The following is a 26,625-nucleotide window of genomic DNA, read 5'->3' on the forward strand; positions in this document are numbered from 1 at the left end:
TTATTTAAATTATCAAGAAATACAGCTCGTAGATCATTCTCTCCATTACAATTGCAGAAGATCTGTCAAGTTCAACCAAGGAAGTAGCTGTTTGATAATGCAGCTAAGACAACTTATAGACTAACCATGGGTCATAGCTGAACATTTTAAAGGTTTCGTAGGTTGGTGTGTAAATACCAGGTCACTAAGCGGCCACTGAGGGAGGGACGTGTCTATCAGAAGGGTCACTAGATGCACATGCCTTTTTATAGGGTCGTTTTACTATGTAATATGTGTGTGGCCACCTTCAGCAGCCACTTCCTGTCAACTGCTGCAAAGGCCTTCCATAGCAGCGGGTTTCCAAGATGCTCCCATTCTCACTACTTGATACGAATACCTACAGTGATAGCGCGGAGCTTTGCAAGCAAGAGGGAAATGATGGTCACATAACAACAGTGCATTGCGTCCAAGCCTTAGCTAGAAAATAACACGATGGCTTCCACCTGGTTCTCTCTTGAGTCACTTATTCAGAAAAACCACTGACCACGTTCTGAGGCTCTTCAAGCAGCCCCGTGGAAACATGAGGTGGCCTCCCACCAGCAGACACGGGAATGAGCCATCTTTTTATCACTATAGCCCAAGCCAACGTGACTGTGATTGCATGCCACACCCCAGGTCAGAACATCCTGGCCAGCTCCTAGTAAGTTTCTGACCCACACACATTATACAAAATGATAATGCAGACTGTCATTTTAGGTCTCTGGTTTGTGGGTAACTCAAAATAGCTTCAAGAAGTCCCTGAAACCGACCAGATTCACTAGGCTCCTCTCTCGCGAGAGTAAACAATAAAGACCGCGGAGAGTCACTCTCAGGCGAGCCAAGCTGCAAAGACTTGAAGACCAGATGGGCTGCCTGGAGGAAGCAGAAACCAGCGGAGCTGCCTGGCAGTTTGAGTCTCTTGGAAGGGACAGGCTTCAGCTGCTGAGCTGCCTGCAGGCTGTGCAGTGTGCTCCGGGTCCCCTGCCTTGTGAGCTGTCACCCGTGGGCTTTGGTGATGCAGCTGTCTGGGGGTCCTTTCCGTTCCTGTAAGAAACTCCTCACCCATCTTCCTTTTAGTACCCCCCTTCCTAGATATAATATTGCATTTAGTTTAGAAGTTCAAGTACCTGCGCTTGGTAAGAAAAACATCTTACTTGTTTTTATTTATTTATTTACTGAGGCAGGTATTCTTGAACTCAAGGCAATCTTCCTGCCTCAGCTTCTCGAGTGCTGAGATTACAGTCACGAGTCACCACACCTGCCATTCATGCTGGCTTTTTTTGCTTTGTTTCTTTCAAAAGCCTACCTGTTATACCCAACCTTCTCACTTAGATTTAAACATCTTCGTGAAACGGGCTCTAAAATTATCATGCAGCTAGGCTAACTAATGAGACCACGGGACCACAAAAACCCATGCCAGCCACTTTGCTGGCAGAACAGTGTGTTTTCCTTTTCGAGTTCACCAGAGAACAAGAGTAGAAGCCATGGATGCAATAAGCCTGGCAGAAAACAAGAACAGTCTGTACATTAACATTTATTAATTAATCTTAGCTACCCTGCCTCTAGATTGGACACTAAACCACTCGGCAGTAGTGTCTCAATATTCCACGGGGGTCATATTCACAGACAGAGCGCTCAGTTCTTTTTGTAGCCTGGCCATGTGAAGGAAGATGCACTCTGTCTCCACAGTCCCACTCAGTGCTGGTTTCTTCTGTCCTTTGGTCCACCTCCCGATCCAGTCAAATATATATCAACCATGTCCTTTCTAAACTCTTACTTTAGGAGTGAAATGAACTGCCTGAGTATCCCAGCAGAATCAGTCACACAGCTAAATTAATTAACTAATTGATTAGGGGGTGCACTTGGCCGCTATAATGTTTAATTTTGAAGCAGCGTCCCACTTAGTTGTACAGGTCAGCCTCGAATGTCTGAGCTTTCTGCTTCCGGCTTCTGAGTAGCTGGGATTACAGTGGGATACAACAGCATGCCCAGCAAGGCTGATTTGTTTTTTATAATATAATTTATTTGTTTGTTTGTTTTTATGATAGATCTGTTGGTTAAATTTTCAGTATCTGGATTCACAGGCACACAATGAAGCCCCTGGGACTTGTTAAGGGGTTAAGGGCAGGAAGTTGGGAGAAACCTTCCAAGATGGGCAGCATTTTGGAGATCCATCTGTTTGTTGGCCTTGGCGTTGGAAGTCATGTCATTTCACCCAAGAATGAGAAAAGCCCGAAGCAAGCATCACTGTGTTCTAAGAAGATGTTTTCCTCAGGAAGTGTGCCTTTCTTTACACTGGAGGAACTGAAGCTGACTCGGAGAAGGATACAGAAATCACTCAGCACCTCACAGCTGCCTCCAGGCCTCATGGGGCAGGCTAGAGAGGCCCAGAGTGGGCACACAGTGAGAGCATACGTGTGCAAGCATGTGTGTGCTTACACGAGAGGGATTGGAGAGGTACTTGGTGGGGAGACTTCTCACCATTTCTCTTCCTGGCCTCCTCCTTTGTCACTTTCTGCTGTGTCATTCCGTTCTGGGGTGAGCGCCTCCCCGAGCTGGGCTTCCCTGATTCGTTGCTGATGACAGAACCATTCTCACTGGGCGACCTGCTGGAAGTAACCATAGCAACAGGGTAGACAGTAAGTTTCGACAAGAACAGCCTCCTCTCAAGGTTATGTTATTTGTACAGTTTATGTCTGCAGGCTTTTTCATTCCTGTTTCAGTGGCAAAGAAGAAATGATACAAGAGACAAAAGAAACAAAAGCCACCCACACGCACCCACACTTGCTCACAGGCGGGGTAGCCGGTTGTCCGGAAGTACACTTGCTGTTTTAGGCTCTCTAGACGAGTTCGATGAGCCTGGCTTTTGATCCGAGCTGTGTTTCATTAATCCACCACCTATCTCGGTGACTGCAGAGATAGTAGTGACATTGGCTGTGTAACACACCCTCCTTTCACAAGCTCTCTGGATGCTGAGTGTTTGCTCACATGAGCATCTTCAGCCAGGCATAAAACATGGTCCTCTTTGGCTGTTCACCACAGCACAGACCTACATGGCCAGTACAGATATAGTCTTCCCATTATGGGGTCTCCACTCTGTCTGCTAGTCACACTTGAACACTCCTGACTACCTACTACGTGTGTTCTGAAGCACTGATTTGAGCTGCACATTCCTCTAGGGAAAACCTCCTGTTGCCTTTTTTCTGTGCAGAGCATCACACCGGGCAGACGAGTCTATTGACATCTGAGGGCAAACAGCTGGGGTGCCTACTGTGTGCCAGGGACTATGTTGAGTGCCTCCAAGCCTGGTCCCTGGTCACAATAATGATCCCTGATTTGGAAGTGGTCCACCTTGGTCAGAAAGCAAGGAGTGTGAATGTCACGGAAGCCAAGAGTGGTTTCCAAGGCTAAGCAAGGCAATACCAAGTCACCTAACCCCGGAACATGTCTCAGGCAGCAACCTCAGATGGGAGCAAGTCATAGCGCCTTCATCCTTCTGCAGGACTGGACTCTCACCTCCAGAACTCTGTGGGGAAATGGGCTCTCTGGACTTTGCTGTCTCTGGAGTGTGCTCTCCCTCGGACCTCACAGCCTACCTGGGGACAGACTGAGTGGAAATACTGGCCTCCCTGTGAGGGGACAGACGCCATCTCTTAGACTTCTACCGTCAGTCGCCCACATTTAGAAAATACAGACAAACTAACGTTTGCAATGGAACACTGAGTGGAGTCAACGCCTTGGTCATTGGGGGAAGCTGTGCATCCCAGCACACCCCTCTTCCTCCTCTCCCACCACCTGTGTGGGTTTAGAATGTTCAGTTCTGCACATGTTGGCACCTGTGCTGACGAGTCCTATGGTCAACTTTACACGCAAACTAGTTAGCTGAAAGGAGGGAACCTCAACAGAGGAAAAGGCCGCCATAAGATCTGGCTGTAGGGCATTTTCTTAACTAGTGATTGATCAGGGAGGGGTCATCCCTTTGTGGGTGGTGCCATCCCTGGCTTCTGTAAGAAGACAGGTTGAGCAAACCAAGGGGAGCAAGCCAGTAAGCAGCACCCTTCCATGGCCTCTGCATCAGCTCCTGCCTGCAGGTTTCTGCCCTGCTTGACTTCCTGTCCTGACTTCTTCGGTGATAAACAGCAGTGTAAGTGGAACAAACCCTTTTCCCCCCAACTTGTTTTGTTTGTTATGGTGTTTCACTGAAGCCATAGAAACCCTAACTAAGACAGAACTCTACAAGTCACCAAGACTGAAGGTTTGGATGTCTGGGATGTGGCGGCACCTGCCAAGCATGTTCTGTAGCACACAAGAACTAAACATTCACACACGGGGCTTGGGAAATGCTCACTGCGTTCCTTCTTTGGCTACCGCTAACTGTGGTAGCATATCAAAGGCTTTGATTAATTCTGTCCTGGATTCAGTTTGTTTCACTTAATCTTCTAACTTATGTGGCTGAAAAAATTTCAACAGTTTGCCACATTGGTGCTACAAAGACTATAGGTGGAAAATACGGGTGAGGCATTAAGTGATTGAATGTATACTTATATATATCATATAATATATTGCATATTAGTGATATATATATATATGTATATATTAATTACACACCAGCTATTTGAGCACCGAATGCTGGCTGTGGGGAAAAGGCACACATACGTAGAGACATATAGATAGACAGACAGGAGACATACGCCCTTGAATTGTTTCTGGAATCTGAGAGCTAACAGCACCTACTTTCCAGCTGACTTTATTGGATAAAAAGATTTTCATTTAACTCTAGGGAGGGTGGGGGAGGGTAACCTATTTTACCTTTGTATAAGCTACTTAGTGATTTTTGTAACATTTTAATCCCCTTTCCCCATTTGATCTTGAGAGAATCTTCTGGTGTTTCTCTCACTCTGAGAAAGGTGACATCAAGCACCTCTCTGTGGGCAAAATTCCAATCTGCTTTGTTCTTTGCTTCTGTCTATATACCTCTGTTTACAGTGGGTATCCAACTCCAAACTCCTGGCCAAAAACAAACAGTGTGTGTGTAGCGTATGTGTGCACATGGCACTAATCAAAGCAAGTACAAGTCAGCGGAGACACTGAGACCTAAGATGACAGAGCTCAACGGTCCTTTTCCGGACCTGCAGGCAGAGGTGGGCTTGTATGGGGACTAACCAACTCCTAAACAGTATGACTCATCAGTAGCGTAAGAATCCTTTCCAGATGACTGTCCTATGAGGTTGACTACCCATCAACCTTGACCTGGCCCATCAATCCCAACCACAAATGAACAAAAGAGCATCACCAAGTCTCCAGACAGGAGGAAAGGGACCTGAACACTGCCTATCAGGCAGGCCAACAGTGACTAACTGATCAGACTTCTGTTTTTAAAGAATCTTTAAAAATTTGAGAATATCAAATAACTATTAAATCATTGATTTTTTCACTTGCAAATTTGGGGAGTTAATCTAGCAAATCCATTTTGAAAGGGCTTACAGTCAGTCCACAGGAAGCCAGAATGTAGAAACTGATGTGGCAAAATGGGAACATCAGAAACCTGATTCATAATGGGTTTGGTCTTAGATTTGGTAGTTAAATAAGTCTGGGGAGGAAGCTCAATTGGTAAAGTGCATGCCATAAAAGCAAGAGAACTTGAGTTTGGTGGTGTGTATCTTAGTGCAAGGGCAGGGACCTGCACATCCCTAGGGCTCAATGGGCAACTAATCTACCCAGCATGGGGTTCAGTGAAAAAAAAGGAAGACGAGGAGAGCCATGGAGGAAGATAGGAAGACACCTGACCTTGACCTGCCTCCACATGAATGTGGACACATGCACACACTCAAACACACATGTACTATACATGAATACACACAATCTCCACAAATGATCTTAGACTTCCATGATCAGACACAGATGAACAGAGATGAGGTTTATGTAACAGTCTGGGCAATGTTATATCCCGCCTTTAGTAAAATTACATTTTTATGATAAAATAAAGGAGCAGATGCAGAAATCATGCTGCAGTGTGGAAATTGCTCCCTTTCTCTTTATTTCATAAGCTAGCATTTTTTAATAAAAATGGGAACACATAATTGAACTTAATTATCAAGAGGTGAATCCTTGCTTAGTCAAGGAGAAATGCTTGTTTTCAAACAAATTTCAAAAATCAATCTCTGTAGGATTTAAATTATTCAATCTGAATAGGGAGGAAAGAATTTTTATTCTTCCTGGAAGAGCTGCATCAATATCTTAATTTAGTAAGTCTTCCTTTTCAGTTCCTTGTAAATGGGTGAAAAGTTGCCAGCCTGACTTTATTGTGCTTGGCAAGGATCAGCAAGAGAGTAATGCTATTAGCCACACAGCGGCTGCGTCCTCTAGGAATACCATCTGCCTGCTGGGTTTCCATTCTGCTCTGCTCGCTCTCCTATGCTGGGGAGACCACTGCAGTAACGGTGCCAGCTCTGTTCATCCCTCCGTTCAACCAAACTTTGTGAAGTCTTCTACAGTGTCTCAGAACTTGACCACATGACTTGGTTGGCCAACAGGAAGGAAAGGAACATGACAGAAGACTTGAGAAATGCTTGCATTGGGGGCTGTTTTCTTGCTGCCCTTGAACCCTTGGAACCCCCTTGTGAAAAGCCCAATGGAACTGGTCTGCTGGAACATGAGCCCACGTGGAGAGAGGACTCGTGTCCTGGGCCCCCTCAGACAAGGCTGTTGGCAACAAGGCAGCCTGCTTGACTCAATTTCTATCACCTGACCGGTGTGCTGCTAATTCCAGATAACATTGGCCAGCTTTGACCAGAAGAGCCATCAACGGAGCTCAAGCTACTGGCCCACCTGAATCATGAACTGAACAAACGGCGGTTTGTTTTAAGCATTGAAGTGTTGGAGGGCTTTGTTATGGGGCTATAGGTGACTAATTTATGTCTTCAACTTTATTTTCCACATAAGGTGAAATCCACCGCTCTGCTCTTTACTTCATTTTAAGGTACCAGTAGCTTCTGGAATAAAACACAACTCTGTTGCTTGACTTCACAGAGCTTTTCCTATGAACAAAACTCTTTGAAGCAGTTGAGGATGGTGGCTGACATTAACCTCAGACCTCCACATACACACGCACACCTCCGCCTGTGCCTACACACATTTGAACATTCGTGCAAGTGCACACCATATATCACATGAAAAGAAAAAGAGAAAAAAGAGAAAGGAAATAACTCTGCCGGCATTAGGAGGATTGTAAAAATGTGTTGTGTGGAATTTGGAGATGGGAGAGACATGGAGGCTAATGATCTACAGTGAGGTCCCTTTGTCCTCAGATTACTTTGTCTCTTGACTTCTTGACTTCTCTCCTCGTCTTCATCTCATCCTATTTTGCATCTTCCCTTTGCTGTGCTGACTTTGGCTCATCATCGACACCTCTAACCACTGCAATGCTTCCAAGGCTTAGTTCTCAGAGCGCTTCCTTTCTCTGTCTCCCCTCTCCTGGATGAGTCTTCCCAGTCTCGTAGGAAAACAAAACTCCACCAACTCCCATGACTGTATCTTTATTCTGAGCCTCTCCTGTGGACTCCAGACTCATACAATGAATGACTCTAGCACCGCCGTTTGTGTATCTACTGGGGACAGATAAGCTGATCTCCTTCCAGCTTTCACTAAACAAACACACGGCAAACGCACTTCACTCATTTCCAAAGCCTATGGCAGCCTAAGGCCAGCTTCCTTCACAGTATTTCTCACAGTCCAGCCACTGCACCACAGTGCTTACTGTCTCTTGCCTGGGCCTCCTGGGGTTTCCTTCTCCTGTGAATCCACGCGCAGCCAACCTTTAATCCATCCCAGCATGACATCCTCTTCTCAAACCTGCCCATGACTTCTGATCTTCATCTACAATACAAACCCCAGTCTGACTTTGGTCTCTAAGACCTGACATGACCAGCTACGGGCAGCTTTCCTGAAGCATCTGCTGCTGTTTCTTCCCTAGTACACACCAGCCTTCTTGACCACATTGCTTTTCTTCAGACAGGTCAGGGAATTCTCCTCCTCGGGGTTTTGCACACACGGCTCCATCTGCTTGGATCATTCCTCCCCCAGGAAGCCTCCTCATGGCTGACACATGTCCATGGCACCTTTTTCTAATGACACTAATCAGTAAGGTCTTCCCTATTCTATCTAAAACAGTCCCCCCGACTCTCTCTCCACTCTAGTCCAGACTGTGACTTCCACATGAATAGAAAGTTTGTCTTGTTCCTTGGGATAGCTCAAGAGCCTGGTAAACTGCAAATAGGCAGCAAACATCTGTTAAATAAAGAGAACGAGAAGAGAAGGATGCAGGGAGGAGGAAGTGCTCCCAGTTTCCCTAGTGCTTCGAGGCAGGGAGGATGGGTTGCCAAGGAGGTTGCTTTAGCTAATGAATGGGGCCCACCACCAACTTCACTGCCTCTTTACACGACAATTCCAAAGGCTTTATAATGAGATTCCTGCCTAATCTTTCCCATCTGTCATCTACAACACCTTGAGAATGGTCCTGAAGTACGGGCTAGATGTCATGGCTCCTTGGAAGAGGTGTCGGTAGCTTCCCGTGGCCTGTGGAATCAGGTCAGTCTCCTGAGCCTGGCAGTGAAGGCCATCCAGGATTTCAGTCCATCTTCTGGTCTCATATTTTACTATGTCTGAGCCACTGTGAAGGCCGAGCTCCAGGGAAATGCCATGTGCAGAAGCCCCGCTCACCTCACTTCTCTCCCCACCTTAGATGATCCCTTCACCCATCCCACCTACACCAACCCCTCCACCCTCGGAGTCAGGGGAAGAGCCTGAGACAATGCCTGGATGGCAACGAGGGTCTTTGCTGTCTCTGCTCTTTACCACTGTGCTTTCCCCAGACCCCACCGTGGGTACCTCGAATTGTCAGTCTCCATGTCTCTCCCATGACAGGATTCTCGGGGGCAGAACCAACCTGACACAGATTTACCATCCTTCAATGCCAGCCAAAGCGCTCTAGTTATTTTTCCTCTCCCTTTCTTCCTTTTCCATTTTCATGTGTGTGAGCATTCACATGTGTGCAGGCACAGGTGTGGGCATGCATGTCTGACATTAATGTTAGCCACTGTCCTCAATTGTTTCAAGAGCTTTGCTCATAGTAAAAACTCAGCAGGCGATTCTGACCGAAAGCAGTTGTTTTATGAGACACTTCTGGCAAAATACAGCTATCGCGAATCTAAGGCGCCGGTTTTAGAGGCGTTAGCAGTGTGTGACAAAGCCAAATTTGTCATCGTAAATAGAAGGGCTACCTCTCCAGTGTCATGGCTGATGGACCAAGAGTTCTCACAAGGTGGCGTGTGTGGAGCAGGCATTATGAGCCTTCTCTTCTCTCTTACTCTCCTTCTCAGTATTCCAGGTGAGCAGGGGAGGCTTTAGAGAACAGAGGAACTCCTGGGAGGGTCACCGCCAATTATTTCTCTTGTTGCCTAGAGGGCGAACCTGGCCCGTGCCTACCTCTTTCTGGTTTCCGTAGACTTAGCCGTCTTGATGGTGCTCCCCTCCTGGGCTGTTTCTCTCTCCTGAGGAGTATCTCTGACAGGTATGGGAAGGACCACCGTTTCCTGCGTCACAGGGATGACCTCCTCATCTGCCCCTTGCTGGCCCAGATGCTGCTTAGCGTAGTCAAAGCCTTGCACGGGCTGTGAGAAGGAAGGAAGATTGAAGTAACACTTCTAGAGAGGGCTCTCCAATGACAACTTTGAGAAAAGACAGACAGCCAAGTACTCGGCACTGTTTACTGTGCTTGGCCTGGTTCCTGCCCTGACAACATGGCCTCATCTGGGAGGGATGAGATGTCGTCTCCAGTAGCTAAGACTTCCCAGGAACCGAGAGGGGACAAGATGGCTTGGTTCCCGGATTCACCCTCTGCCTGCTGCTCATGCATCACCCTTTTTATTCACTGGACACTTCTGAAGTCCGGGTCACTTATGAGTGTGTAAACAGAGACATTAAGAAAGGACAGCTTCCAAGGTAGACATTGTTAGTAAGTTAATCAGTTAGTAATTTTAAAAAATTACACAAATGTTTGGTACAGCACACAAGACATTGATTCCTCTTTTTGAAAGATGAAAGCAAGGTAAACCTTAGTCTTCATGTTATAGGAAAAAACCCCAAAAGCTCAGAGAGGGTGAGTGAGTGCCCAAGAGAACACAACTAAGTGATAAAAACTGAAGCCTAGCTCCTTGCTTTTCTGGTTCTCAGGGCAATGGGCCCAACCTTTTGAAAACTGCCTGACATCAATCAATCGCTTATCTGACACACACTGGTAACGTCCATCCTCAGTAATGCAATGTCGCTCTAGTGAGCTCCATACATTTACCAAACCAAAATACTAACTTCTACACTGGGAATACACAGTTCAGTGGCAGAGCACCTGCCTCCCATGCACAAGGCACTGGTTCAGTCCTGACCACCACCACCAGCACCACCACCACCAACACCACCAATACCACCAGTAATAGTAGGCCCCAACAATTTTTAAAGGCAGACAGTTTTATTACTTTTTAAGACAAAAGTACATGAAACAATAAAAGTCAATTTGTGTGTGACATTTATTCTAGACCAGGCAGAGCTTAAAGGAATGTGTCTGCCTCAATCCACTTGATCTTTACACCTGCCTACCATAAACAGTACTGCTATCCCCATTGGACAGATGGGAAATTGAGGCACAAAGAGGCCCTATAACTGTGCCGAGGTCACGTAGGTTGTGTATGAGAAACAGGAAAACAGTGGCTGTTCTTAGGGGATGAATGACCTGTCCCAAGCAGTTTCTGTCAGCCAGGCCCTGCAGGACCGACCCTGCATCTGGGTGGGCACTAGCAACTTTGTAAAGATGCCAGTTCCCACCATGTTCTCTTTCTATGACGGGAGAGCTAGGAGGAAAGGCTGCAGATTCACTGACAAAGAACAAAGAGGGGTGACCAAGGAAGACAGGAGGTCAGGAAAGCAGGATGCCATGGTCTCAGCATTCTCCCTGCACAAACCTAGCTGACAACAATAGCAACAGGGTGTGTCTGTGTACCTTGTCTCTGAAGAGGGTGTATGATCCTCTCCAGCCTCCCTCGCCTCCTCTGCTTAGCATGCTAAGTCTATTACAGGTGCCCGGGATCTCCCCGGCTCTGCAGCTTGCATTCTAAGGATATAGTAATGTCCCCGGGGCCATCTGCCTTGGCTACTGATTGGTGCCCAGGGCTCACTCTCTTATTGTGCTTTGCCCCTTGGCATTCATTGAATTCTGCTCACACTTTCTTTGCAGCGGCCTCTCAGTCACTGCAGTGTCCCTGACTCTTCCCCAGCAGGACTGCGGCGCGAGGCAGTTCCACTCTGCTGGCTTCCTGCAAGAAAGGGGCTTCGGGAATTGAAGTGTCTCCGCCACCCTCACGGTGGGAGAGGCAAGCAGCTGAGCCCTGCGGGAGCACATAGCAGTTCATAGGACCTAGGTCGGCTTGGTTCTCAGGAGCGCGGTGCCTGGCGTAAGCACACGGAAGGAGCTCTGCAGAGGCACCAACATCTCATCTGTTCTGGTTCCAGAGCTGTCAAGCCAGGGAGGATGCTGCTCATCTCGGCAGATGAATGAAGATTTTGGTTTAACGCAAAGTTTCCCTTTCCAGCTCCAGTATGGCGCGTTTTGCATTCCTGGACTCAGCTGTGATGCTGATAATTACTTGCTACGTCTAACGTTGTAGGCAAGCTCAGATGAAAATGAAATATTCTGTCTTGGAGCAGTCTCGTTTATCACAGCTTGACAGTTCCCTCTGTACCCTTCTCCCCAGCACCCCACTGTGTCTGGGAAGCAGGTGTCTTATGTCAACAGACACAGAACACATTCCCTGGAAGGCGGTGCCTCAGGAGACAGGATTGTCTAATCAGGCTCCGGCTTCCCCACAGATGTAGCGCTTGCTATGGAATAAAAGTGCCTTTGATTTCTTGTACTCAAGTGAGCTGTGCTCATGCAAACAGACCAGAGCCCAGAATGGCCCTCCAAGGGCAAGTCCCATGGCTGACACAAATTGCAATGTGTGGGAAGTCAGAGGGAGTGGTGTGCTGTCCCATGTCTATGTACCAGATGGAGTTTCAAGGTTCAGAGCTAGGAGCGGAAACCCTGCCAAGTACCAGAGTGTGGGTAGGCGGAGAATGGGGGATGAACTCCCAGAGGGCTGGGGAGCAGGCTCAGTTGTGGAAGGGCCTGCTGCTTGGATCTCCAGAGCCCACACAAAAGCGGGGTGTGGTGACACGTATGTGTGCCGCTGGAGCTGGCAGGGGATGGACAGCAGAGCCAGGCAGGTCCTGAAGCTCCCTGGCGAGCCAGCGTGGGCCCACTCAGTGGGCTTCCGGTTCAGAGAGAGACTGAAGAAACAAAGATGGCAAGTGAGAGAGGAAGACACCTCCTCACCTGATAGAAACTTCTGGTCCCTGTATGCACATACTGAACATGCACCCACACTAACAAGTGCATACAATACACACATGCATGCGCGCACCCATGCACACAGATGCAGGCCTTAGTCACCCTCTGTGGCTGTGCTATGACTGGACAAGTCCCTGTGTCTCTCCAGATTTCTTGGCAGTTAAGTGAGAATAATGGAACCTGCCCTGACAGTGACCTAACTCCCAGGACAGCCGTGAGGAACAGATGAGGTGACGGACCTAGAAGGACGCAGATTGTAAGGCGTTATTTAAACAGCGGGTATTACAGAGTGGACATTTACCACAGGGACTATTCAAAAGCAGCTATGTGACTGGAAAATTAGGTTCAGGATGTTTTCCGCCTTCAATCCACCACCCTCCCTGTCACCAGAGGTGCCTGGGGAAGAGACATGCAGGGGACAGAGGAAGAACAGGGCTCTAAGCCAGGCTTTCTTTGAGCTACTGAATTGGTATTGGGTAGCTGTCAGCTTATCTCATAGCCTGTCCGACATGACAACGGCAGAAGCAGAGTCATTAGTGGGGCAGAGAAATTTCTAGGAGTCTGTGCGCCCAAAGAGGTTTTGTGTAGGAGCCAAGAGACCTTGTCTTGGTCACCTGGGCCAATACAACAAAACACCATTAACCAAGAGGCGTATAAAAGGCAGATATAGTTCTGAGGCTGGAAGGCTGAGGTTCTAGTGCCAGGATAGCTGGGATTATGTGAGCGCTCACTGCTGGGCTGGACATTGCCCCCTTCTTGTGTGTCCATGTGGTAGAAGAGGCCAGGGTCTCCTGGGCTAATGTCAGAAGGGTACTAATCTCCATGGCCCAGTTCTCCTCCCAAACCAACCTTGAAATGCCTTCACTTGGAGGCTAGCATGTTCAGACAGTTGCAGGCTTTGTCTGACCATCACTTCTGTTGCTATCTATCTATGGAACCAGGACGGAGTTGAAGGAGCTACTCTTCGCTGGTACAGGGAGGTGGGGTCCAATTATTAAAGATATCTAACGTCTTTTCACATCTTTCTTGCTAACAGTTGTCGGTGCCTCAGTTTCTCTGTAAAATAACGGTCCTTCCTTGAGAGGATCTAGTAATGGCGAGAGATCCTCTGAGTGTCAACTACTTGAAAGTGTCTGTGGGAGAGAGTGAGCCGCAGAGGAACGTGTGTTACATGCCGATCGCTCCTTTGGAATGAGGGGATGTGACATGTTTCTGAAGGTACTCGATAACCCTGCAAGCCCAGGAGAAAGGCTGGTGGAGACTCTGGGCAAAGCTCCTGGCCCTCCCCATGTCCACATTACCTTTGCTCTCTGAGGCAGGTTTATCATGGTGTCTGGCTTGAAGTCATTCTTGTTCTTCCTACAGAGCACAGCGGTGATGATAATGATGATAACAGTGACCACGGCGATGGGGGCCAGCACTGCGGCGATGATCCACAGGTTGTTGGGTGGATTCTTCACCACGGCTGTGGGAAAGAGCCAGTGAGAAGTAGATGACAAAGAGCCCGAGGTAGGGGAAGGCCACCCAAATGTAACTCCCAACCCCAAGTCAGACGACCGGGAGAGGTGGAACTCAGTAGCTTCTGCCTCTGCCACTGTATGACCTTGGGCAAGTAGCTCAAGCTCTCTGAGCCTCCATTTCCTTGTCTGTAAAATGAGAGCACCTATTTGTGTTGCTTTAGCATGGCTCCTAGCACTTGCTTAGGTGACATTAGACCCCACTGTTCCCAAGAGCAGAAAGAGAAAGGCCAATTAATGTCCCTGTTCACCTTGCTGGAGATAGTCAAAAGAGAAAAGGAGAAAAATACATGAGGATTAGAAATGCATGTTGGAGGGGCTGGGGAGATGGCTCAGTGGATAAGAGCTTTTTCCTGCAAGCATGAGGACCTGAGTTCAAGTCCCCAGCACCCACCTAGACATCTAGGCACGGTTATGTGTGCCTGCACTGAGCAGAGGAGGTCAGAAACAAGCAAATCTCCAGAGTCTACTGGCTAGTCAGACTAGCTGAAACGGCAAGTTTCTAGTAACACACAAACACAAATAAAGACATGTGTGTTGGAGTCAGGAGGCAGGAGCCACCAAGAGATGACTCCAGGCCGTGAAATCACCCTGTGAGCGAGCAGGGAATGAAGTGTAACCTGAGCAGATGGATCTCCATCAGAATGTGTCTGGGAAGTTTAGAAATGCCAGGACTAACCACAGGACCAGGCTGATCTCAGTAGGGCGGTAGGTTACCAGAACAGCAGGTGCCCTCGGGGGTGGGGCAGGAATGCAGCCCTGAAGGAATGACAGGGAGCTGGCCACGCTCTATACTGTGATAACAACTAGGCTCTTACAGGTGTGCGCATATGCCAGAACTCATCAGATCTGTACATCTTCACCGTGTGTACGCTTTATTGTAGCATCGCAAGCAGATAGGACATTCTGGTTAGTGATATGCACACTGACGTGTTTAGGGGTTACCTCTGCACATGCTTGTGACTCACATTGAAATACAGGGGGCAGAGGAGAGATAAGACAATACATGATAAATAAAAACAGCAGTAAAGCGCTAAGTGTGGGTTCTGGAGGGGTGGGAACATGGTTATGTACGGCATAAACCTTTCAACATTTTGTTAAGTCGGGTTAGGAAAATGTGGGAAAGAGGAAATGCCCTTGATGTGAGGTGAGTGAGCCTCTCCCAGAATTACATACAGGATATTTTAGGGAACACCAGTCAAATCAAAAGGGGCGATTTCAGAAGTGGAGCAAAACAGGAGTCCAAGCAGATGCCTGTGGGAGGAGTCTCAGGAAGGAGAAGAAGTCTGCAGCAATCTAGAGAGGAACTGAAGACCAAAGGGGGCTTGCCTGCCGTGGGGTGCGTGCCCTGAATATCAGGCTATTGGGCTCGGCTAACTATTGTCACTGAGGCCGGAGGACAGAGGACGGCTTATAATAACTAGTTGGTTCTCTGCCTCCACCAGGTGGGACCTGGGAACTCAGATCAGGCTTGGCAGTTAGTTCCATTATACACTAAGTCATCTCACTGGCCCCAGAACACAGCTCCTGATTCTCTCTCTCCCTGCTGTATTCATCTCTATTCCTGCTCCACAGCGAGGCAGGCCATCACCTCACGGCAGCGCTGGCTTTCTTCTGCTTATCCAGCATCCCACACACGAATCCTGTCACTGTTACCAGGCTCTTCCAGACTCTGCCTTTCCCAAAGCTCCTGGGTGGTGTCTGTACCAGGCCTCTGGTCACAGCAGCAAGGCTCTAAAACACAAGTCAGCATGGGCATTTGCTCATCTTGTTACCCCACCACGGTGTGTGTGTGTGCGCGCGTGCGTGTGCATGTGTGTGCATGCGTGTGTGCATGCGTGTGTGCATGTGTGTGCGTGCGTGTGTGCATGTGTATGTGCGTGTGCGTGTGTGCATGCGTGCATGTGTGCACGCACATATGAATCACAGGGGCATCCTCAGGACCTATGACAGGGCCTTCCACATAATGAGTGCTTAACCAGAAGCTCGAGGCTTGAGAGCACAAACTGCTGTTATACCCATTGCAATGAGACCAAGCTAGAAGGAAAATCTCATCTCCATGGTGATTCTAGTCCATATTTTAAATCCATTTTGCTTACAGTCTACCTTATATTTTGGTCTTTTATATATTTGGTTATCATGAATCTTCCTAACACTGCTGAACTCTAGAGGTTGCGTGGGACTCTCGAAGCTGAGGACTTTAGACCCTGCAACACAAAAGCCCCACTGGTAAATGCCACATGGGGACAATCTGTCCAAGGAGGCAGCTGGTACCCCTCTGATTTCAACCACCTTGACTTCAGCTGGTCCCTTGTTAGCCAAGTTCTGCCTGTGATCTGGCTGCCCTTGGGCGCAGGATGCTATTAGTATAGAAGGGTTTCTCTTTCCACGGTCTGTATCAATCAGTGATTAATCACATTATTAACTTCTGAAAACAGCTCATTAGATAATGTGCCTCTGTTGACATTGCATTTAATTGCCACTGCTCTTAGTAGCTTGTATTTATATGTGAGTTCTGTGGCATTAACATTTTCTAAAGCTCGGAGCTTCTGTGGAAAGTCTCACTAATACCTTTTTCAGGGTAGGCTATTTTATCCTGATGGAGACCAGGAAGTCCTACTAATCACCTGATGGACATACACGTGCGGTGTATGAGAACCTATCCTATATGCATACATATGTATCAGTATATACATACACAGCAAATGCATCCATGTGTGTATAACTAGTGAGCACGGAATGGTTATGTACTCTGACTGCATTTAGTTTTATTGTTTGGGTGGATAACTTTCTTTTTGGTGCAGAATGTAAAATTCCTTCACCTCTATTTAAATGGAGGAGAGAACACATTTATGCATATTAATATATTCCTTTAGCGGTCAAAATGATATGAAAGCTAGGTCAGTTGGAGCCCTGAAGTCCAATATATTCATTGGCATGAGCTCTAAAACTATGAGGCTATGGACAGGGTGAAAAGGCCCAAGTGGTCATTTAAATTGCAGGAGGTTCAGTAGAGGACAGAGAGGAAGGAAATGATAAACTCTGAGTGTCTCCTTGGCACCAGACACTATGCAAGTCTGGGCCTGCATCCTGTTCTCATCCTGGTCCACAGGTGAGGAAACTGAGAGCCAAGGTGATAGAAAAGGTCATCACCCTAAAAGCACTCTGAGACGGGTCTGTCGTGAGCTATCAACGGGAATGGAAGTGTGAGCCTCCGTCTGTGTGTGTGCTGGAGTGCACACTCACATGAGCATTTGACAGGAGGCTCCAAACAGTGTAAACACAGATGAGTGAGTCTCACCTGGTCAGATGCTAAACCGAGAAGGATTCAACTATGCTTCAGGCTTCTTTTCTCAAATGTTGGTGTCTATAGATGGGTGAGCAGATGCAGGGGCTCCACTGAGTAGTGAGTGTTCAGTCTAGGCTGCTTTCCTGCCCAAACCCTCCCGTGGCTTCTCCTCCACACAGGGCCAGCCTGTGAAATCTAGTGGGGCCCCTCTCCTGTGCCTTAGACCCCACCACTTCCATTCTTCCTTCTTGTGAACCTCCCCACTCAGCCTCACACCCTGCTCTGTCTGGACCAGGTCCTAGATGGCTTCAGGAATCTTCATGTTCCCTCACACCTCCAATTTAGCTGGCTAGTCACTGATCCTCTCACGTCCCCAAGAAACTTCATCACAAATTCATCTCCTCCGTATCCACAGCTCTTCCCGCCTATGTTTTCTCTGTGGCATTTACCACCAGCTAGCGTAGTATTTATTTGGCTTGTTTAGCCTGTTCACTCAGGACAAGGACGATGGGGAGTGATCACACTCTCGAGGCTGAATCATTAGACAGGAAGGGGAAAGAAGACTGTACGACATGAAGAATAGCCTGGTGTATGGGTTAGTATTTTGACAAACTTAATACAAACTATGGTCATCTGGGAATAAGGAAGCCCATCAGCTTGGCCTGTAGGAATATTTAGGGGCATTTTCCTGACCAACGATTACTGTGGGAGGGGCCTAGTCAAATGTGGGTGGTGCCACCTCTGGGCAGGTGATCCTGGGTGGTTTAAGCAAGAAAACTAAGCAAGGCTTGGGGGCGGGGCAAGCCAGTGTCCCTCCATGATCTCTGCTTCAGCTCCGGCCCTAAGTCCCCTCAATAAAGGACTATGACACAGAAGTGTAAATAAACCATTTGGTCCCCAAGTTACTTTTGGCTATAGCGTTTTATCACAACAACAGAAAGCAAATGAGGACACCTGGAGACAGATTATAAAGGCCCCTGAGTGGGGGCTCAGCTCGAGCTACTGTGAAGATCCATTTCCAGGAGTGTGCACTTTATTCTAGAGATGATGGAGAGGTAAGAGCAGAACTCAGATTTGATTACTGTAATTCTAATGGCAGCATGGAAGATACTGTGCACGTCCCTATGAGCTTGGGGACTCTATTGCTGTGGCTGAAGAATGGCGCCACTGTGTGGGTTAGTGAAGAGGCAGAGACAAGGAAGCGAAGGTGAGAGGTTGATGTAGGAGGGTCTTCTATCTATCTGTTGCTTTCATTGGTTAGTTAATAAGGAAAACTGCTTGGCCTGATAGGTCAGAACATAGGTAGGCGGGGAAGAGAGAACAGAATTGTGGGAGGAAGAAGGCAGTGAGGCAGACGCCATAGCTCTCCTCTCTGAGATGGAAACAGGTTAGAATCTTCCCGGTAAGCCACCATCTCGTGGTGCTACACACATGAATAGAAATGGGTTAATCAAGATGTGAGAGTTAGCCAGTAAGAGGCTAGAGCTAATGGGCCAAGCAGTGTTTAAATGAATACAATTTGTGTGTTGTTATTTCCGGGGCTAAGCTAGCCGTGTGGGAGCCGGGCGGGACAAAAAGCATGCCTGCTCGCCTCATCACTACAAGAAGTCACAGTGAGATGGCTTTGGGAGTGGGCAGGAGAGTTGCAGCCTTGGTCCATCCTTGGTCCTTCCTAGCACCTAGAGTGGTTTCCAAAATGCTCCACACATCTAATCTGATGTGAGCTCCTCTCTTCTCCCCTTCTCTTAGTACCTTCCCTGTCCCTGCCACCCATCATCAGCCAAGTCCTCTTGGCCTCAGTCCCCTCCCCTGTGTGTGTTCGCTTCTTTCTCATCCTTTTCCATGTACCACAGGTCTGGAGCAGAGAGGAGTCTCAGAACAAAGAGACCAAAAGGAGCATAGAGCAGGGACCAGAGATGATGGAGAGGAAGGGGGCCAGTGAGCCAGGTTGCTAAGAATGTCCAGGGAGTGGTGTCCTGGGGAATCCAGAGAGGGTGGCAGGATGATCCAGGATATGTGTGTATAGTGTAGACTTCGTGAGTGTTCATGCCCACGTGTGCACGGAGGCCAGAGGAGGATGTTAGGTAGCCACAGCTACTCTTTGCCTTGCTGCCTTGAGATAGGGTCTCTTACCAAACCTAGAGCTATGCTTGGGTCAGCAAGCCCCCCAATCCTGTTTCTACCCGCAACAAAGCTGGGGTTATTGGTGCACATAGTCACACACAGCTTTTTATGTGAATGTTGGGGATTTGAACTCGGATCCCCATTTTCTTACCCACTGAGCCATCTCCCCTGCGCTGGACCTGGGATTAAAGAGGAGAAGGAATTATCTGGACACAGCAGGGCAAACAAGGATGAGGTCGCCTTGGCAACCTGCCACGCTGTCCTAACCAGTTGGCTCTGCTTAAATCCATCTCTAGCCTGAAGCCCAGCCGTCAGTTCCACTTCATGATGGCTCCAAGAGAACAGAACCAATCAGAATGCATCCTTAGGCCTCAGTTACCAAATGCACCGTGGTACTGTTGTTTTTTTTTTCTCCTAATACTAGGACGGCCCCCACAGGATTTCTCCACATGTGCGCGAGGCCCAATCTCTTTGCTCACTTGAGGATTCTGACTTACACATCTCACTTTTTTCTTCTCTGTCACTCCCTCTTTAAGACCATCCCCACAGATAACCAAACTCACCCCAAACGACTGTTCTACTCATCTTCCCTTTCTGCCTCTATGGTCCCACCACGATCCCCTTCTTACCAATCTTTGCCAAGCCACTGCTAGCTGTGTCACCAAAAAAATCTCCATCTGACCAAACTCCGTCAATTTTTACCTGATCGTACTGCCTCTAGAGGATCTAAATAAGCCTAGAAGTCCACCCCTTTCCACAAGAGTTGCGTGTGAGCTTCCTTTCTGGAGCTAAAGCTCCAGGCAGTTTGTGAGTTCCCCAGTGTGGTTGCTGGGAACAGAACTTGCATCCTCTGCCAGAGCAGTTAAGTGCTCTTAACCTCTGAGTCATCTCTCCAGTCTCTCCACTTGCTTCCTAAGTCCCCTGCATCTCCTTTCAGCCCCTTGCCACTCCTCAGGACCCTGTTGGCTTTTCCTCTTCCACACATGGACTTCCCGGGAAGTTCCATGGTTTTCACTCTTGCTTAGTTGGTCTCCTGCTCTGTTTGTTGATGTTCCCAACCTTCTTTCTCTTGACTTCCATGTGGTCCTCTAGCAGATATTCAAACTTAATGTACCACTTCCATCCTTGATTTCCACCCCAGACATTAAATCCACACCGTTTGCCTCTCAACAAACACAGGGCTCAAGTCAACACCCAGATGTCTCCCCTAACTCCTCTCATCTCCCACCTCTTTTCCTGCCAGAAGAACCTATTGTTTGAACCCAGCAGCTCTGTTACTCAGAACATTCTGAATGCATCCTGTTTTCCATGCCTAGAATCGCCACCTCTCTCCTTTCCTTGGGATTTGTTCTGGGATCAGGCAGAGAGACGTAAACATGGAGGACAGAACTTTTGGGGGAACTTACATAGAAAAGACAACAAAACACAGCAAGTGGGAACCAGAAACTGACAAGAACAGAGGCCCCGAAGAGGGAACGGGAAACGAGAAATGGAAGAGACTCACAGTTGAAAGTGTCATTTCAAAAACAAGACTGCGGAGGATGGCTGTCATCATCCCTCAGCACAGGTGTGTCTGGGAGGATGTACCAGCCAAGCATGGTGTGTCTGTCACACAGTCATCCCCAGGGAAAGCAAGAGAGGAGGAGGAGGAGGAGGAGGAGGAGGAGGAGGAGGAGGAGGAGGAGGAGGAGGAGGAGGAGGAGGAGGAGGAGGAGAGTAGAGTCAGGAGCCAGGTGTGAACCAACCTGATGCTCTTTGAGGAGGGCGGACACCATCCAGAAAACCATAGGAACTGACCCTCCTTACCCTTCCATCAAACCCTCCACCTGTTCTTTGTTTTTGTTTTTGCCCCGAGCCACTTAAACTACTTGTGTTTCTAGGCACACCTGGTACGTCTCTCCTGCATTTTTACTCACGGTGTTTTTCTGGCACACACACCCTTCCCTTCTTTATAATGAGCTCTTGAAATATGACATGGCTAAGAACACAAGTCTGAAGCTGGAAGTATCCGGATTGGTGTCTCTGCTAAGTGCTGGTTTGTGATGGGTAATCCGGTTATTCTACTTTTTTTTTTTTGAGCCTGTTTGACCTCCTATAGTTTGGAGCTGAGGAAACAGAGCCCTATTAGAACAGAAGGCCAATAGCTGGAGCACAGTAAATGCCACAAGAGCGGCCACAGAGCGCATTGGTTTTAATACCCTTCTTCTGTTTCAGGAGGATCCTTTAAGCAAAGCCCCCCTAGGCAGGTACCAGTGTTCTACTGCCAGCCCCATGCATCGACAACTCTGTCCCTCAGAGCCAGAAACCAGGTGTCACCCACTTCTAATGCCCTCCAGTGCTAAGCATAGTTCACAAGGAACTGAATGTTCACTGCATCAAATTATTTTCAATTCCCCTAGCACATACATATGATCTCAGCTGCAGTTATTTTCTGTAGCTAGATTATACTGGATCTGAGGAGGAAGAGGAGTTAGCACCTGGGGACAAAGGGACATTATCATCTACTATCATTTAGATATTGCAAACCACCACCCTCACCTAATGCTTAACAGAAAAGAGCTGACTGATCTTCAAATCACCCAGTAGCAAGTTTTGTTCAGCTTTAAGACCACCTATATGGCTTGGAGGAGCACCGGGGTGCATGAAAATAATCAATGCTGTTAAAGCACTGACTGAGCAGACTCCTTACGGTCAGCCTGTAGAAGGACAACGTGGTGCAGGGTCAAGGCCATCCTCTGGGAGTCGATGGTGCTCAGGATCTTGGCTGCTGCAGTCCCCAGCAGTGGCTTCCCGTTGTACAGTGTGTAGTACGTCAGCTCTGCTGGGTCCTTTGGTCCTGGCACTCGCTGCATCTTCACCATCTTTCAAAAAAAGAGAAGCAGGGTGTTGCTGGGGCATCTTGGACAGGCTCTGCAGGCCTCTGAGCCATCAGAAGGCTCGCCTCACCGAGTCATCGAGGCCTACTGGGCCCGAGAGGACCCACAGGGACAGGCTAGATATCAGCCCTATGGTTCTCCATAGAGCCAGAGTCTCAGGAAGCTGGTTATCCCTGGAAGGAGAGGCTGAGAGGAGAAAGTGGGGCTTGACACACAGCAGCATCTGGAAGGCAGCCGGAAGCTGGGAATGAACAGGGAAGAGTGAGTTTCCCAACCTCCACTGAGCTTTGGCCTCGTTTGAAAATAGGCCTCCGTGCTAACTCAGGGCACGCTAGGTGTCCCAAACAAGGTGCTTAATTTCAAAACTCTTCAATTGCCTGAAAGGGGGAAATGACCTATCTGTCTATAATGAGGAGACCTCTGATAAAAGTGGAACTCATAAACTCAAACTCCTTTCTCTAAATCGGCTACATAGAGGCTTGCTTCTTTGTGTTTTTTAAAAAAAATCAATTAATTAAATTAAAAAAAAAACAATCTTTTCTCATTTGACATACCAATCCCAGTTCCTACTCCCTGCTCTGCTTCCTCCACCTTCTCCCCACCCCATCCCCCACCCACTTCTCAGAGAGGGTTAAGGCTTCCAATGGGGAGTCAACAAAGTCTAGCACATTGCTTTGAGGTAGGACCAAGGCCCTCCCCACTATAACTAGGCTGAGCAAAGAGAATGGGCTCCAAAAAGCCAGTTCAAGTGGTAGGGATAAATCCTTGATATGATTATGATAATCATAAGATATGGACATAGTGTTTTGTTGTATGTTTATAGGTATGGTAAACACTGAGCATTTAGGATTTTAACCTTTGACTCTTAGAATTAGCAATTAATTGATAAACATTATATTACAGTATTTTCAGTATACATTACAGACATTGAGTTTTATATAATATAAAAAATATTATAGAAATGTTTATAGAAAGTTCATTAATGACATCAAAAAACCCTGAAAAATCCAAAAGTCAATAGTAGTAAACTGAATAAATGAGTTATAGAAAGTCATGTAATAGATTATAATGAATGAACTCCAGTTTATATGAATGTGGATTACAAATTATAGAATACAAAATTTAAAACAGGAAAAACAACATAGCATGCTTGTAAGGATCTATGCATGGGGGTGAAATCTGTATAGAAAATACAGGACTGAATTAATCCAAAATTCAGAACCACGCTCAACTTGGATAGGAAGAAAGGGAACATAATTTTAAAAATTAATGCTGTGTGTGTGTGTGTGTGTGTTGCTCTTGCCTGTGTGCAGGGCAAAGGTCAACTTTTGGTGTTTCCTCCACCACTTTCTACCTCTGTTTCTGAGAAAGTGTCTTTCACTGAACCTGAGCTCACTTAATTTGGTTTGGCTTGCTAGCTAGCAACCCCCAGGATCTTCCCGCCTCTAACCTTCCAGTTCTGGTGTTAGAGTTATATGAGCTGCCAAGACCTGCTTTGTGTGTGTGTTCTGAGGATCCAAACTCAGGCCTTCATACTGTGCAGCAAGCACTTCTCTGGCTGAGCTATCTTCCCAGATATATCAACTACAGAAATAACTAAATTCTAGCCATCTAAATCTCCATGTTTATGAAGGGATGTCGTTTTATAAAGGTCTCAACCTGGAAGAAAGGCTTCTGGGTGAAAAACAATGGAAGTGCCATCGTGTGGGTTTGGGGGAGGCTTCGACACGTCACTCCTTTCCCTGGTGGGAGAGGAGTCAGGCAGTGCTTGAACAACCTGGCAGAAGCGAGTGATAATTCAAATATCTATTAACGTCACTCACTTCCAACTTGATAGCACTTCTTACCACGATTTAGCCAAGTATGATGTCAGAAGCAATCTATAGCATCTCTATGTAGAGGTTTTCAGAAAAAAAGAAGTGCCGCTCCTTCAGTCCACCGTGCCATCTCTGCAGTCTCTGAGATGTGCAGACGTGTTAGGCTCACAAGTAGCCAGGGCTTGTAAGAAGATCCATCTCCCATGGACTGATGCAAACCACTTCACAGCCAGTGACTTGCTTTCTGTTGTTAGGAAGGCATGAACTGAAGGGCTTACATGAAACAGACCCACAGAGGGGAAATCACATTCCTGCTTGTGAAACAAACTATCCTTTTACTTAGGGATGGGCTGGCATGGAGCAAACTTGCAGAACCAAATTGGCATCCAAAAGGTCAATGAGCACAATGCACCACTGTGTAAGGAGACATGGAGTGTCTCTGATGCAACTCATGCAGGAAGAGAAGGTGGGTGACTTTCAAGAAGTCATGGGAATGTGACCGGCAGACACATTGTGCCAACGTCTGCATTTCCACATAGACAGCACGGCACTGTGCATCTATGCAGACGTGGTCGGCTGTCAATCAGGAGTGCGTAGGCCAGCGGAAGGCCACACTACTAGGAGGGTATCTGTGATGGGAGCTTTGTCGATGATCATGTTAGAGACGGATGCTCAGGGGTGAAGGACGAAGCTAATCATATTTAAGCTGCATGGATTGGGTCAAACATGCTAAGGACATTTCCACTCTAGGGGGAACTGGATAAAGTGTGGAGGGAGGTGTAGGTAGTCCCCACAGGGACAGCTGCTGTCCTGACTACGCAAGTCCCTTTAAACTAACCCAGAGAAGTTTGTGCTGGTGGTTTCTTTGAGAGGTACGAGGAACTGACAGGGTGAGAAGTGACTTGGGAACTTTTGCTTCATGAATATCCACATATCTAGAGACTCACTTCCTGGTAATCTAGTTACTGACGATGAAAAGAGAGACTGACCCGCAGCCTTGAAAGCTCCAGAGGGGTGTCGATCAAGAGGCTTAAGTCAGTTGGCAGCACGGATGTGCGTCTGGGCACAGGTAGTTGTTTAGTCCCAGGAAACACATCCCTCCCACGGTCATTAGAAAACCCCAGTGCACACACCTACCTGCACAGTATAGCTTCCCAAGGTGGTGGCCCGTTTAAACCGCCGGCTCTGTTGCTGGGACATCATGAAGAGCTGGGCTAGACGTTGCTCCATGACCCGGGCAAAGCTCTGGTTGTGCAAGCCTACCAGTGAGTTGTCCACGCCCTGGAGCACTAGGGATGCAGAAGGCAGAGGGGATGCTCAGAGCCCAGACTCCCTGTTGACTCAGTAACTATACCACCACCTGCCCTGCATGACAAGAACCACCCTGACCTACTTACAGTGGGGCTTAGCCAACCTTACCTACTTCTCCTCCAAGGCAGTTCATAAGTTAAGAATCCTTGCCTATGTGTTACACATGTTGGAAGGGTTAGTGGCCTGCCTAAGACTGCCCAGCGAGCAAGCAGCAGAGTCAGGATAAGAACCCAAGCTTCTATAACTCCAAAGCTGTGTGTTTCTTCTATAAGCTGTGTCATTTCAAACATTTCATCATCAAACCCAGACTTTTAAAGATGACACACCCCACAAAGAGTCCACAGGGAATACAGCTGATCTGTGGGTGCAGCTAATTGGGGGCTGGGCTGGTTCTCACTCGCAAACCCAGACTCAGGATTTATTTCTTTCTCAACAGCGTGGCCAAGGATTCACAGAGCCACCCTGGAACTGGAGTGCATACATTTGGACAAACTATGCTGTTCAGTATCCTTATCTCTCCCTGCTAGACAGGATGCTTCCTGCCCCTAAAGCTGCCCAGGGCCCATCATGTCCTCTCCCATTCAAGAGTAAGACAAGTTAGTGGAAGGAGTGTGTTCTCTCTCATTTCTGGCTCCTGTCAATTACGGGTCCTTCAGCAAGCCACTGGAGTCCAGTCCTCTGCAAAAGGGAAGGGCACCTCCGAGCAAGCACACGTCCAGTAGGCTCTAAGGTTAAAGGGGACAGGATGCATGAGGCAGTTTGGCCCTGTCTATGGAAGGTACATGGGAATCTTTCCTGGCCCAAACCTCCGCATGGTTAGATCTCAGCAGCCATTTCTGGGGACAAGAGGGGAGACGGTGACGGTCAAGTTACAAGTCACCACTAGGGCATGGATGAGCGTTGTACGAGCACTAGGGCCTCTCTAGGGCTTTCTACAGGGACAACTGCCTGTTTTCATTTATGTCCAGAGTCCAACTCTTGCTCTACATCCCATGGGAAGCAACTTCACCCCAAGCATGCAAACAGTGCCTTCAGACACAGTCACAACCAAAACTTTAGTGTTCAAATTTATTATTGGGCTTTTAAAGCAATTGAAGCTCATCAGGGCTGGGAATGGTTCCTAACACAGTCCAGCCCAGTATCATGAATACGACCCATCCACCAAAGTGCAGAAACAGACCCTCCCAAAGAGCATGGTGTCTCTGTAGCCGCTGATCAAGCAGGGGGCGGTGCATGC

At 47.7% G+C, this 26,625-nt stretch overlaps 1 protein-coding gene across 4 annotated transcripts in view; it reads right to left on the reverse strand.

Annotated features, from left to right (window-relative positions):
* Window positions 1-26,625, reverse strand: part of Kiaa1549l (KIAA1549 like) — a 264,763-nt gene that overhangs the window by 60,514 nt on the left and 177,624 nt on the right. For 3 of the 4 annotated variants that reach the window (XM_075961573.1, XM_075961572.1, XM_075961571.1), the window contains exons 9-13: window positions 25,215-25,366; window positions 22,074-22,245; window positions 13,756-13,919; window positions 9,502-9,686; window positions 2,500-2,627 (exon numbers count right to left, since the gene is read on the reverse strand). In XM_075961573.1, the coding sequence (XP_075817688.1) occupies window positions 2,500-2,627; window positions 9,502-9,686; window positions 13,756-13,919; window positions 22,074-22,245; window positions 25,215-25,366 (801 nt within the window). The remainder of the gene's footprint in view (window positions 1-2,499; window positions 2,628-9,501; window positions 9,687-13,755; window positions 13,920-22,073; window positions 22,246-25,214; window positions 25,367-26,625) is intronic. The other variant, XM_075961574.1, reaches the window with a different exon arrangement.

This window comes from Microtus pennsylvanicus, chromosome 2, assembly GCF_037038515.1.
Source record: "Microtus pennsylvanicus isolate mMicPen1 chromosome 2, mMicPen1.hap1, whole genome shotgun sequence".
In the NCBI taxonomy this organism is placed as follows: Eukaryota; Metazoa; Chordata; class Mammalia; order Rodentia; family Cricetidae; genus Microtus; species Microtus pennsylvanicus.